Consider the following 12,537-nt stretch of genomic DNA (forward strand, 5'->3'; position numbering starts at 1 on the left):
GTCCTTTATTAAGCTTTCTGGAACAAGAATTGGAATATTGGGAAGAAAGCTGTCCAGATGGCATTGTGACATGAGATCTTTCTCTTATCTTAAAATTCAAGGGTAAGAACTCAAAATTAAGCAATCTGCAATACCATAATTTTTATGCACCAACACTAGCTCCAACTGGCTTTTTAATTGGGCTTCAGAAATATTATCCAGGTATATAAAATCAGCTAAAAGTGAATGAATATTTTTTGATCTAGTATATTACACATTTATACCTCCATAGTTTAGGATAGGGGTTCCTAAACTGGGGGTTGGAACCCTTCAGGAGGTTGCGAGGTTATTACATGAGGGGTTGCAAGCTGTCAGCCTCCACCCCAAACCCCACTTTGCATCCAGCATTTATAATGGTGTTAAATATATAAAAATGTGTTTTTAATTTATAAGGGGGGTTACACTCAGAGGCTTGCTATGTGAAAGGGCTCACAAGTACAAAAGTTTAAGAACCACTGGTTTAGGACATCAGACTCTTATTCTGACCTGTTTTTGCCGTACTCTGTAACTTGCCAAGATTATGTAGCAAATAGTAAGATTAACCATAAAAATAATTATTTTAAGACTTTTCTTCCAAGGTTTTAGCAACTCTGTTAACATTTATACACATGAGTTTGAGACACTGATGAAATGGTGTATCTTGCATATATATTGAGAGCCTTTCTTAGTATTAGTAATTTTAAGTTTCAAAATCAAGAGCATATAATAATCTGTAAATTAGGAAAGAATGTTAATGTCTGGATTATAACATCTTACATATTTCCCTTAAAAATTTAACACAGCTGATGTTAGTGTCAACATTTTATCATTTACATTAAAATGTATATAAAAGACGATAAATAGATTGACAAAATATGTATAAATAATACTAAAGATCTGTTTACAGCTTCAGAGATAAAGATGAAACGGTACTTTTATTTTAATGTGCAAAAAACTTTCAAATATTATGCTAGTTTTGGTTTGTTTGTTTTAAATCTAACCAAATCTCCTTGTAGTATGCTTTTCTGTCTTCTGGGTGACACTATCTCTTGAGTTTGTATTTACTGTTTATTTTTTCTCTTCTCTTTAGCTTCTGAATCGCAAAGACAAGACCACCTTTGAGAAGTTAGACTATTTAATGTCTAAGGAAGATAATTATAAGAGGACACGGGAGTACATCAGAAGCTTAAAGATGGTCCCTACTATTCCCTATTTAGGTAGGTGTGAAAACAGCCTTGTGGTATCTGTGGAAATATATTCAGTTTTGAATAAGCAGTCTGCTGTTTCTGACTGACAAATAGCCAACTGGTACTGGTGTACTTGAAGCAAACCACATATTGAACATGTGGTTCACTTAGTTTGTTGTTCAGGAAAATTAAAGGTAGTGAAGGATTTTAAGGTGTAATAATGTCTAAGATCACTGTGAACTTGGAGAGCTTTCATCTTCACATTAAATCTGAAAACATAATTGCATCAATGTTTAATGTGGATCATAGCTCTTTTTAATTTACAAGAGGATTGGATTTCAGGAATGTCTTAAATTGAAGTTTTTGTTAGAGAGACAAGATAATGAGGTAATACAGGGAAACCCCGCTATAATGCGCCCCGCAATAACGCGAATTCGGCTATAACGCGATTGTAAGGTGGCTCCGGCCGCCCCAGGCCAAAAAAAAAAAAAAGCGACTGGAGCACCGAGGAAGCGCAAAAAAGAAAAAAATGGCCAGAGCGCTGCCGAAGCGCAAAAATAAAAAAAACAAACCCACAGCCGGAGCACCGCCAAAGCGCAAAAAAGAAAAAAAAATAGGCTGGAGAACCCCCGAAGAGGAAAAAAAATGGAATGTGCCTTCCCCACTGCCTCTTCCGCCCCCACCCCTGCTTACCCTTTTGGTGAGAAGAGCCGTTCTCCCCAGCTCCTCCTTGCTCTTCCTCTGCCCCTTGCACAACTCCCCTGCTCTCCCCAAGTGTTTCCTTCTCTCACTGCATGGCTGAGAGCCCCCGCTGCTGGAGCTGCACCCTTTCAGTTACTGTTATGGGCAGTTCGCAAATGAAAGTAGTTTTCTGCCCAAGAGAAATCAACCGGCTTGAAACTGACCAGCTTGAAATGGTAAACCCGCGACCCCGCATTTAGCGCGATCGAATTTTTTGGACCCCAATCATCGTGTTATAGTGGGGTTTCACTGTATATTTTACTGGACCAACTTTTGTTACTGAAAGAGACAAGCTTTCAAGTTATTCAGAGCTCTTCAGGTCTGTAAAAGATACTCCAAGCATTACAGCTAAATATAAGATGGAAAAGATTGTTTAGCACAAGTAGTTTACCTTGAATGTCCCTTAGAATGTGTTAAGTGGCCCGTTAACACCCCTGCAGTTAAAAAAAGGGGAGGTTAGGGGCTGTGGCAGAGCTCCTTCTCTGCCTTAGTGGGTTCTGCGCTTCCTCTTAGCTGTGGGCTGGGGGATTTTGCTCTCCCTGGGAATTTACCCACGCTCCCTGGGTTTACAGCCCCCACCTTGTCTGGCAGGGGTTCCTCCCAGCCTCCCTGACAGGGGAGGGGGAGCAGAGCCTCTTAGTCTCTGGTAGCTTCTCCAGGCGTAGTGGCAGCAGGCCAGGCACCCAGTTCAGTTTCTCCCATCTGGAGAAGATCAGGTTGGTTTGGCACGATCTACTTTATTCTATCCACTTTATAATCCATTCATCCAGCCCATACTTCTTTAACTTGCTGGCAAGAATACTGTGGGAGACCGAATCAAAAGCTTTGCTAAAATCAAGGAATAAATACTCCCTGCTTGCCCCTTGCCCCAGGCCCTCCGGATCTCTTCATCGGGCCCCTGCCCAGTGATCCTTCTCCGCTCCCACTCCTTTGTACCCCGAGCCGGCTGCACAATTTGCATCTGGTTTGTTTCCGAACTGCGCCATGGGACCATCTCTACATACTTGTGCTCCATATTCTTCATTTCCCCGCCCTCATATCCCACCTCGACACCAAGTGGCAGGACTTTCTACCAGCTGCAGAGGGTGAGGGACCCCAGTGGGCCAAACTGTTTTCCACCTTGGTTCCACGGCCCTCCAGGGACATTAGTTGGTGGCGTCTCCATGGAGCCGTGAGCGCAGGCGTGTATCTGGTGTGGTTCACCCCATCTCCAAAGTCTACCCTTTTACAGCTTCTCTTCTGGCTCCTCCAGAACCTCTTGTTGAGGTTCTGGCTGCACTTTTCCCCCACACCTTTTTATATATGCACACTCAATCCATGACCCCACGCAGTCGCAGGACCATCGCATCAACCTCCTCCTAGCCATGGCCAAAGTGGCCATTTATAACACCATGGAGAGGAGGTTGGCTGGGGGGGGCCTGTGACTGTGGGGCCTGTTTTCGTTCTTTCATCCGTTCATGCATTTGGGCAGAGTTCCTCTGGGTGATGTCCGCTGGCTTCTTGGATGCTTTTGAGGAGCAGTGGGCGCTGTTCGGTGTTCTCTGCTCGGTGTCCCCTTCTGGTTCCCTAGTTTTGGCCCTTTGACCCCCCTCAGCTGTTCCTGTTTTTTTCTTCATTGTCCCTCAACTTTAGTTGAGATCTCGGCTCAGTAGCTCCTCCCCAGGCTGAGGGAGGGGCCTTTAGTGGTGGGAGGAGCCTTTAGCCACTTCCCAGCACCCAATAGGACCACTCTCCTATACACTAGGTTGGTGCATGGAGCTCTCCATCCTTCGAATCTCCCAGTGTGTACTTCAGGAGGTGGAGGCAGCCTTATTGCCCACTTCTCGGTCTTACCTCAAGCAGGTCTTGCGAGAGGGTGCTCGCCCCTCACCCCAAGCCCTCCAGATCTCTTCATTAGGCTCCTTGCCCCATGAGCCCTCTCGGCCCCGACCCCTTCGTACCCCAAGCAGCGGTGGCTCCAGGCACCAGTGCTTCAAGCGCTCTGCTGGTCCCTGCGAGGGAGGCAGTCAGGCTGCCTTCGGCGGCTTGCCTATGGGAGGTCTGCCGGTCCCGCGGATTTGGCGGTGGGTACGCCGAAGCTGCGGGACCGGTGGACCTCCCGCTGGCGCGCCGCCAAATCTGCAGGACCAGAGACCTCCCGCAGGCAAGCCGCCGAAGGCAGCCTGCCTGCCGTGGTTGGGGCGGCAAAAAAGCTAGAGCCGCCCCTGACACCAAGCCAGCTGTGTGATTTGCAGCAGATTCACTTCCGAACCATGCCATGGGACCACCTCTACACGCTCATGCGCCACACAATTTTGTTTTTTTTTAATTACCCTAATTTGGACACTCTGACGCTTTGGGATTTAACCTAGACCAGTAAGGGTTGTCACCACCTGCCCTGTAACTCTGGGTGCCTTCAGTGCTATGGTGCCGTGGCTCACCGACCTGGCACCAACAGCCAACTTATAAACATGCAAGTCACACACTGGTTTTCACCACCCAGTTACTTTTTGCAGAGTGATCCCAACACCTCCTGCCCAGTCCCAAATTTCCTCCAAACCATCTGCCAATGTGACAATCTGTTCAGGTTCCCAGAATTGTAACTGTGTTACCCCTCTCATTCTCACTAAGTGAGAGTTTTGCTACTGCTAAGCTGTGTGACAACTCCCTGACATCATAACTTATCTGCCTTGCCAGCAAATTCTTCAGGACTCTGCCAGTCCAAACCTTGCCTTGAAAGTAACAAACAGTAAACCACAACTATATAGTGCAGCTCATTAATTGAACTGTGGTTTGACAAACACTCACATTTCAATCATCGAACTGATACTGTTTATTGTAAAAGTAAAAGAAGTTTATTTAACAAAAGGACATGGGATTCAGTGACACCGAATATAAGGAATAAAGACAAATGGTTACAAGCAAACAAATGTGAAAATGTGCTTCCAAGATTAAAAAATAACAGGCAAATTGCAATCTTTGCTTAAACATATTTCTCACCTATGTTTAGTTTCCAGAGACTTCAGTCCCCTGAAATCAAGAGCTCTGGCCGCTTGATCCCCCATGAAAACAAATAGCTTTCTGTTTCTGCTAATTTTTCCCAAATTTCATTGACCCTGTTATAAGGGTCAGGAAGGCTTCCTACTGTTCTTCCCTTCCTGTTGACTTCCCATCCCCCTACTGATTTGTATGTAAATAGGCTTCCATTGTTTTGATTCAGTAATGCTTAATTTATATTTCAGACAGGTAGAGAGTTGCCTTCCTTCCTTCCTGAGAGATAATGTGTTTCTTCCTGTGTTTGGTCTCAGATTTTAAAGTATAATATCACTGCTTATCTATAATTCCTCACGTAGTGTTAATGCAGACATTTCACAATTATATTAATCACCAGTGTGTTGCAGGCTTTCATAAAAGAGTTTGCTTGATACAGTTTGATAATACAGTAATATTGTATATAATCAGTTGATTCAGTTGCTTATCACTAGAGGTTCAGAACCCCTGTTTTTATAGCCCAGTAAACCTTTGAAATGTACTCTTTGAAAAGTAAGCCCAGACCAAGTTTCTCTCTCCTGTGGGGGTGTAGATACGCTGCTGTCTGTGCAGAGTTCATTGACCCTGGTCAAGAGGCAGGAAGACTTCCTGGGGGTGCATTCTCCATCCCCATTGAGATTATATTCATTTTTCCCCCCCGCTTGATCTCCTGATGGCTTTGTTTACCTTGCATGTAAATGTGTTTGTCTTTGGTTACACCTTGCCTAATTTACATCAGAGACTCATTCAAGCAGATGGAACCACATTCCTTTGTCTGGAACAGCTGTGGCTTAGGCCCTGCTTGCCAAATACATAATTCTAGCACTTATTTATAACACTAGGTATACACCCCATACATACACCACACAGTGATTTTTTGGGGACCAGGGTGTTCCAGTTTATGTATGATGGATTACATGACATGTTTTAGATACAGTTTATGACAACAATGTGTTAGGTGTAGTGAGTATGTCTGGCCTGATACAAGCTGCTATCACAGAGTAATGAACACTAATGGGCCTGTGATTCACAGACATCCAGCATGGAAATTTTCAGGTTAAAATATGGCAAAGTTGTAAGGTGCTGAAAACAGTGCGTTATAAAGGAATATAAGCACACTTAACAACAGATGACATTGCCAGCTTTACTTATTATAAGAAGACTTTGCACTTCTATAGTGTATTTCAGCCAAAGATCTCAAAATGTGATTGCTTCATTTTATGATGATGAAACTGAGGCACAAAAATTTGAAATTATTTACCAAAGGCCAGACAGCAAGTAGTGGCAGAATTAAAAGTAGGACTTAGCCTGATTCCCAGGCTTGTGCTTTAGCCACTTCCCCGTCCTTTATATACTGTACGTTGACATGATTTCAGTTCCAATTGAACTTCCGAGTAGTGCTTTTGACCTTCTAACCACAGGAGTTTAGGGGTGTAACAAACTATTATTCTAGCTGAGACTTAAGTTAGGTCTTTGAAGACATGGACAGTTGTTAGTGGGAATGTTTAATTGAAATTATTTTATTTAAAGAAGAAAGTTTACTTAATTGCTATACAAGCAAATTTGTAGGAATGCATTTCTGTAATACATTTATCCTGACAGTTTTCTTCTTAGCTCTTTATATCTTCATCCTTCCCTCTTGATATCGGAGGGAAAAACAGCCTTAACTTTGAATTTCAGCCGCTTCCCGCAGCTCCCATTGGCTGGGAACAGCGAACCGCAGCTACAGGGAGCTGCGGGGCTCCATGCCTTCAGATGCTCCAGATAAACAAAACAACAATGTTTAGATATTGAATTCAATGATTCCATAGAGTTTAAAATCATCAGATTTTGATGTAGACCCGTTTATAAGTCGACCCTCGCTTTTTGATACGTCACTTTTTTACCAAAAATATTCAGCTTATGAACGAGTATATACGGTATCTTAAAAAGGAGGTTTGCAATTGGAATACTGACCTAACCTTGATTACCACTCTTGCTGCTTGTTCAATACTTAGTACTTGTGCATGCTGACCCCATGTTATTTCCCAGTACCAGACCTAATGGTACATTTGTTCTTTAGTGAATATAGTATTGGTACTAGACTGAAGAACAAGGACAAAACAGGTACAATGTAGGCAGCAGCAAACTTCCTCATATATTTCTCTCCTACTAACGTGCCATATATGACTTGGAGGAGTTACTTTTAGTGGTAAAGGGAAAATTTATTCTCCATCTCAATTCAGTCTTTGGCCTCTCTTCTTAAGACTTCCAACCAGAGTAGCAAGTGATAACAAACTCATTTTACATAGGCTGCTCAACAGGCCGTCAGCAGGTTATATGTGTGTGTTATCACTTTCTGTCTCATTCTGGAAACTTTAGTTAATGTTGAGTTGAGTTACGCACTTAAAGAAGGGATTTAGTATATTGGGAACAGAAGAAATCCTAACAAAGGTATAGGCTCATTACTTGATGGAGATTGTAGAATTCTAATAATACTACAGAAAAAGGTGGAAGTCTTCAATAAATATTTTTGTTTTATGTTTGGACAGAAACAGAATGATGTCCTTGTATCACATGAGTGTGATCTGTCCAGTACGAGGTGTCAAGTAATGATAATAAGGCAGTCATACAGAGTAATCTGGATTTCCTGATAAACTAAGCCCATTCAAACAAAATGTATTTTAAGATAGCCAAAAGCAAGGTTATCCATCTATGAACAAAGAATGCAGGCTGTACCTACAGAATGGGGGGGGGGACTATATTCTGGAAAGCAGTGACTCTGAAAAGGATTTTAGGGGTCATAGTGGACAAGCAACTGAACGTTAGCTTCCAGTGCAATGCTATGTCAAAAAGAACTAATGTGATATAAATGGGATTGAGGAATAGGAGTAGGGAGGTGATTTTTATCTCTGGGTATGGCTACACTGGCGATTTGCAGCGCTGGAAAGCCTCCACCAGCGCTGCAATTAGTAAGTGGCCACACCTGCAGGGCACTTCCAGCGCTGCAACTCCCTGGCTGCAGCGCTGGCCGTACACCTCACTCAGCATGGGGAATAAGGATTCCAGCGCTGGTGATCAAGTGTGGCCACACACCAGCGCTGTGATTGGCCTCCAGGGTATAAGGTGTATCCCAAAATGCTTTTATAAATTACTCTCTCTGTTTTGTTATGCAGCCTCTCTTTGTTTTGTTGTGAACGAGCTCCGTGCGGAGCTCCGTTGCTGTTGCAGTTGCCGCTTATCTAAAAAACAAACAGAGCTCCTGTTTGCTGTGATCATCTGTACCTGGCTGTAAACAATCAAATGAGATTTCAGGCAGGGAGGGAATGAAACAGCGGGGAGTCGTGTTGGCTGCAGGCTGTTTGCAATTAAGAGTTAAGACTAAGGGGTTGGAAACATGTTCTGATTTTTCAAGTCAGGAAGCTAAACACACAGTGTTGGCTCCAAAAATCCACTCTCTCTCTCCCCCCGCTCCCTGTCACACTAGTCCCCACTCCACCCCCCTCTTTTGAAAAGCACCGTTGCGGCCACTTGAATCCTGGGATAGCTGCCCATAATGAACCCTCCCAGCAGCGCTGCAAATGTGGCCACACACCAGCGCTGGTAGCTGTGAGTGTGGCCACACACCAGCGCTGCTCCTACACAGCTAGATGACCAGCGCTGCAAACTACCAGCGCTGCAAACCGTAAGTGTAGCCATTCCCTCTGTATACAGTGTTGAGGAGATTGATACTGGAATACTGTGTCCAGTTCTGGTGTCCACATTTTAAGAAGGATGTTGAACTATTGGATAGAGTGCAGAAAAGATCCATAAAAATTATTTGAGGGCTAGAGAAAATGCCACATAGTGAAACACTGAAAGAGCTCAATCTGTCTAATTTATCAGAAAGAAGATTGTGATGTGACTTGATTACGATGTATAAATATCTTCATAGGGAGAAATTATTGGATACTAAAGGGCTCTTTACTGTAGCAGAAAAAGGCATAACAAGAACCAATAGCTGAAAATTGAGACCACACAAATTCAAATTAGAAATAAGGCACAACTGTTTAACAGTGAGAGTAATTAACCATTAGAACAACTAGCAAGGGATGTGGTGGATTCTCCATCTCAGTATCTTCAAATCTAGACCAGTACCCTTTCTGGAAGATGTGCTTTAGTCAAACTTAAGTAATTGGCCTCAATACTGGGATAACTGGATGAAATTCTATGGCCTGTGTTTTATATAGGAAGTCAGACTAGATTATTTAATTTTTACTTCTGGCTTTAAAATTATGAAAAATACAGTGTGTACCCTCTCCAAATTTATATCACTTACTCTTTGAGTACAGAATACATTTTTCTCAGAATTAACACATAGAGTTGTTGTTTATTTTAGGATTTACAGTTAATTAAAATGGGTCCTATAAGGAGGTTAGTACCCAGTGCTACAACTTTATTTTTGCCCCTAAGTATGTCAGTTACAGAATAACAGACTTCAAATTTCACACATAGTTAATATGTATCAAAGTCACGTACAAGTGTTAGTTTGTTTAGAATTAGATAAAACTGATTTTTAAAGACACATTATCTCCCTCCCCCCACCCCGTTTTTCATTCATGGTGCCACTAAAGGACAGAGTTAAGGTTGGTTGCTTTAACTATGCATCTCTTACCTTAATATATTTAACCTTAACTTAATTTCCTGAGTTTATAACAATGGGTTTTGGGATAATTACAATATCCCTGTAATGTTGTTTACGCTAAATTACTGCAATGTACTGTCCACCTTAACATAGTTGTTGAATGTGTATGTGTGTGTGTAACTGGAAAGAAAAATTAAAACTTTACTTAAAGTTTTAAATGAGCACAGTCTAAGCAAGTAAAATAATAATCACAAGCACACTCTGTAAGATATTAAATGGATTTAGTCTTTTACATGTTTAAAACCACTATTTTAAACTATTTTTAAAACTTCGCAGTAGAATTTTTTTCTTTTCAGACAGGTCTTCCAAGTTAGAAAAATCTTGAGATCAGCAAGGCTGTGGTCTGGAGTGTTGGAAGCATTTAGCTGCAGGTTGGTCTGGGAAATAATTGCAGTCTTGTTTGAAAATTTATGGGTACTGTGGTTGGTCACTGAATTTTCCAATGTTCATTGAAGGTGGTCTTTTCATACTGTGTACCTTAGGGAAGACAAAGGTGTGTATGCGTGTGTGTGTGTGTGGGCGGGTGCTATTCTATTGTGTAGTATAAGTTTCTCTTGTAGAGAAACTATCAAAAGGTCACCCCTATTTTCTTTGGCTATAACAGTGGGTATAACAGCCCTGAGTAATGACAGAAGAGTTTTATGGAAGGACTTCTTTGAAATGGACATTTAAGTAGGAAAGTTAAAAATTGCTTTCTCCAGCAATTTTCTTTAATAATAGGGAGATAACCTTTTTTCTGGACACTGTTGATAGTATTAAGCTGTGCAGCTCCTAGCATGCTGAGAATGTGTCAGGGTAGCCTTGCTTACCCTACTGTGAGAAAGATATAGTATGGTCTTTATCCATTTCTGTTAGTTGGCTTGGAGTGTATCAATTTTGTGTATCCCTTGTGGCAATCTGTTTATTAGGGGGTGGCACCCAAAACAAAATCTATTTTGCTTTTTCATTAAACTAAAGGTAAATGGTATATCTCCAATTATTCCCTATCTCCTAGAGGTGGAAGGGACCTTGAAAGGTCATTGAGTCCAGCCCCCTGCCTTCACTAGCAGGACCAATTTCTGCCCCAGATCCCTAAATGGCCCCCTCAAGGATTGAACTCACAACCCTGGGTTTAGCAAGCTAATGCTCAAACCTCTGAGCTATCCCTCCCACCTTGGTTGATTTGATTTTATTTGTGGGGCTAAGAGGTAAACCTCTAAAGTATTGTGTCTTGTGGTGTGTGTACAATATCTTTGATTATTAAATCTTGACTTGAATTGTTACTGAAGAATATAGATTCATTTCAAAATGACCACAACATATGATCATCTTAGAATCATTTCACGTACTGGAAACAGTGGAGCAGAAGTGATTCTGTCCCTTTGGCAATATTGAAAGAACAGCACTGGGCTGTGACAGGGGTATTTGCTTCTTACGTATATATTCTACTCCTAGGTTCTCAAATACAACCCCTGTTGAAGTCAATGGGAGCAGTGCCTGAATTAGGGAAATTGAACTTGACTCTAAGCATTAGTGTTTTAGTTATCTGGAAGTGACAATTCAGAAATAAGAGAGACAAGGTGGGAGAGGTAATATCTTTTATTGGACCAATTTCTGTTGGTGAGAGAGAGACAAGCTTTTGAGCTCTCACAGAGTGAATGTGACCTGACAAAGAGCTCTGTATAAACTCAAACGCTTGTCTTTCTCTCTGACAAAAGTTGGTTCAATAAAAGATATTACCTCACGCGACTTATCTCGCTAACATCGTGGGACCAGCACATCTCTACAATAATGCTGCATAATTTAGAAGTAAGTAATTCATTGTAAATGTATTCCTCTTCTTTCCTGAGAGAGACTTTGATTGCCAGTAAATAGTTCCTCAGTGCATCATTATTAGAAAATTCTGACCACTGTGAGTTCTGGAGTGCCAGCATATACTGTTTCCACTACAGCATACAGTCCAACAGAGGGGTAGTCCTCTAACCCTGCTAATGTGTGGTATACTCTTACTACATTAAAATCAATTAACTGGCATGATCTCAGCACACATGGACGTTAGGTATGCAAGAAACTAAATTAATTTTGTAACTTTACAAACTAACAAATGATGTAATTTTAACATAGCAGCTGTATTTCTTGTGTCTTTTAGTGAGGGCAAACAGCAAATCCAACATCTGAAAGCACAAAGTGAATTTAAAAAAATACAAGAATGTACAGTCTATCTTTGTATAGGGGGCGAGTTGCACCATGTTATAGTCAAGAAGCAAACAAAGCAATAAGGAGAGTATTATCCTCAAAGGAAATGTGCACATTTCTGGGTCCTTCTCTGCCTGTAATTTCTATCTCTAGGAGGAGAGAGGGGAAATACTTCTTGATTCATATTAAAGAATATGAGGTTCAATTTTAGCTGAATACAGCATAATATTTGTGGTTTTGGAAAGCAAGTGTTTGAGGAGGTGTATTCCGAAACCTTTTCCAAAACCTATAAAAGGTTTTCCTTCCTTTACTGATCATTTGCATCAGTTAGATATTCCCAATGATGGGTTTTTTTATATTACTTTTAAAAATATACTGGAATACTGTCTTGTTAACCCTTATTGTGGATTATTTCAGGGAACACTATACATACTTAACACTAAAAAAATTACTAACATGAAGTGCATCTAAATACATCCTGAAACTAATAAATTTGTTTAATACCTACCTTGTACAGACTTTCTAAGCCCCTAAATTTTCACAAAATCTTGAGTCAAGCCTCAAAAAGCCACGCAATTTGCTGAAAAATCGTAAGATTTTTTTTTAAATAATAAATTGGAGTTCATTTTGTTTTTTGGTTTCTTCACCTTTAGGTTAGACTCTGGTCACATGTCAAGCTTTTCTACACAGTTTTGATGGCTAGAAAAAGGAATGAAAGAGGTGCAATAAAAAATCATGTAATTT

General features: G+C 41.3%; 1 protein-coding gene across 17 annotated transcripts in view; it reads left to right on the plus strand.

Annotated features, from left to right (window-relative positions):
- The window catches only part of RALGPS1 (Ral GEF with PH domain and SH3 binding motif 1), a 343,816-nt gene that overhangs the window by 121,318 nt on the left and 209,961 nt on the right, over window positions 1-12,537 (plus strand). For all 17 annotated transcript variants that reach the window (XR_005589888.1, XR_005589890.1, XR_005589889.1 and 14 more), the window contains one exon: window positions 1,109-1,235. Coding sequence is in view for 12 of the 17 variants with exons in the window: in XM_039506419.1 (XP_039362353.1) it covers window positions 1,109-1,235 (127 nt within the window). In the remaining 5 variants the exon portion in view is untranslated. The remainder of the gene's footprint in view (window positions 1-1,108; window positions 1,236-12,537) is intronic.

Source organism: Mauremys reevesii, linkage group 19, assembly GCF_016161935.1.
Source record: "Mauremys reevesii isolate NIE-2019 linkage group 19, ASM1616193v1, whole genome shotgun sequence".
Taxonomy (NCBI): Eukaryota; Metazoa; Chordata; order Testudines; family Geoemydidae; genus Mauremys; species Mauremys reevesii.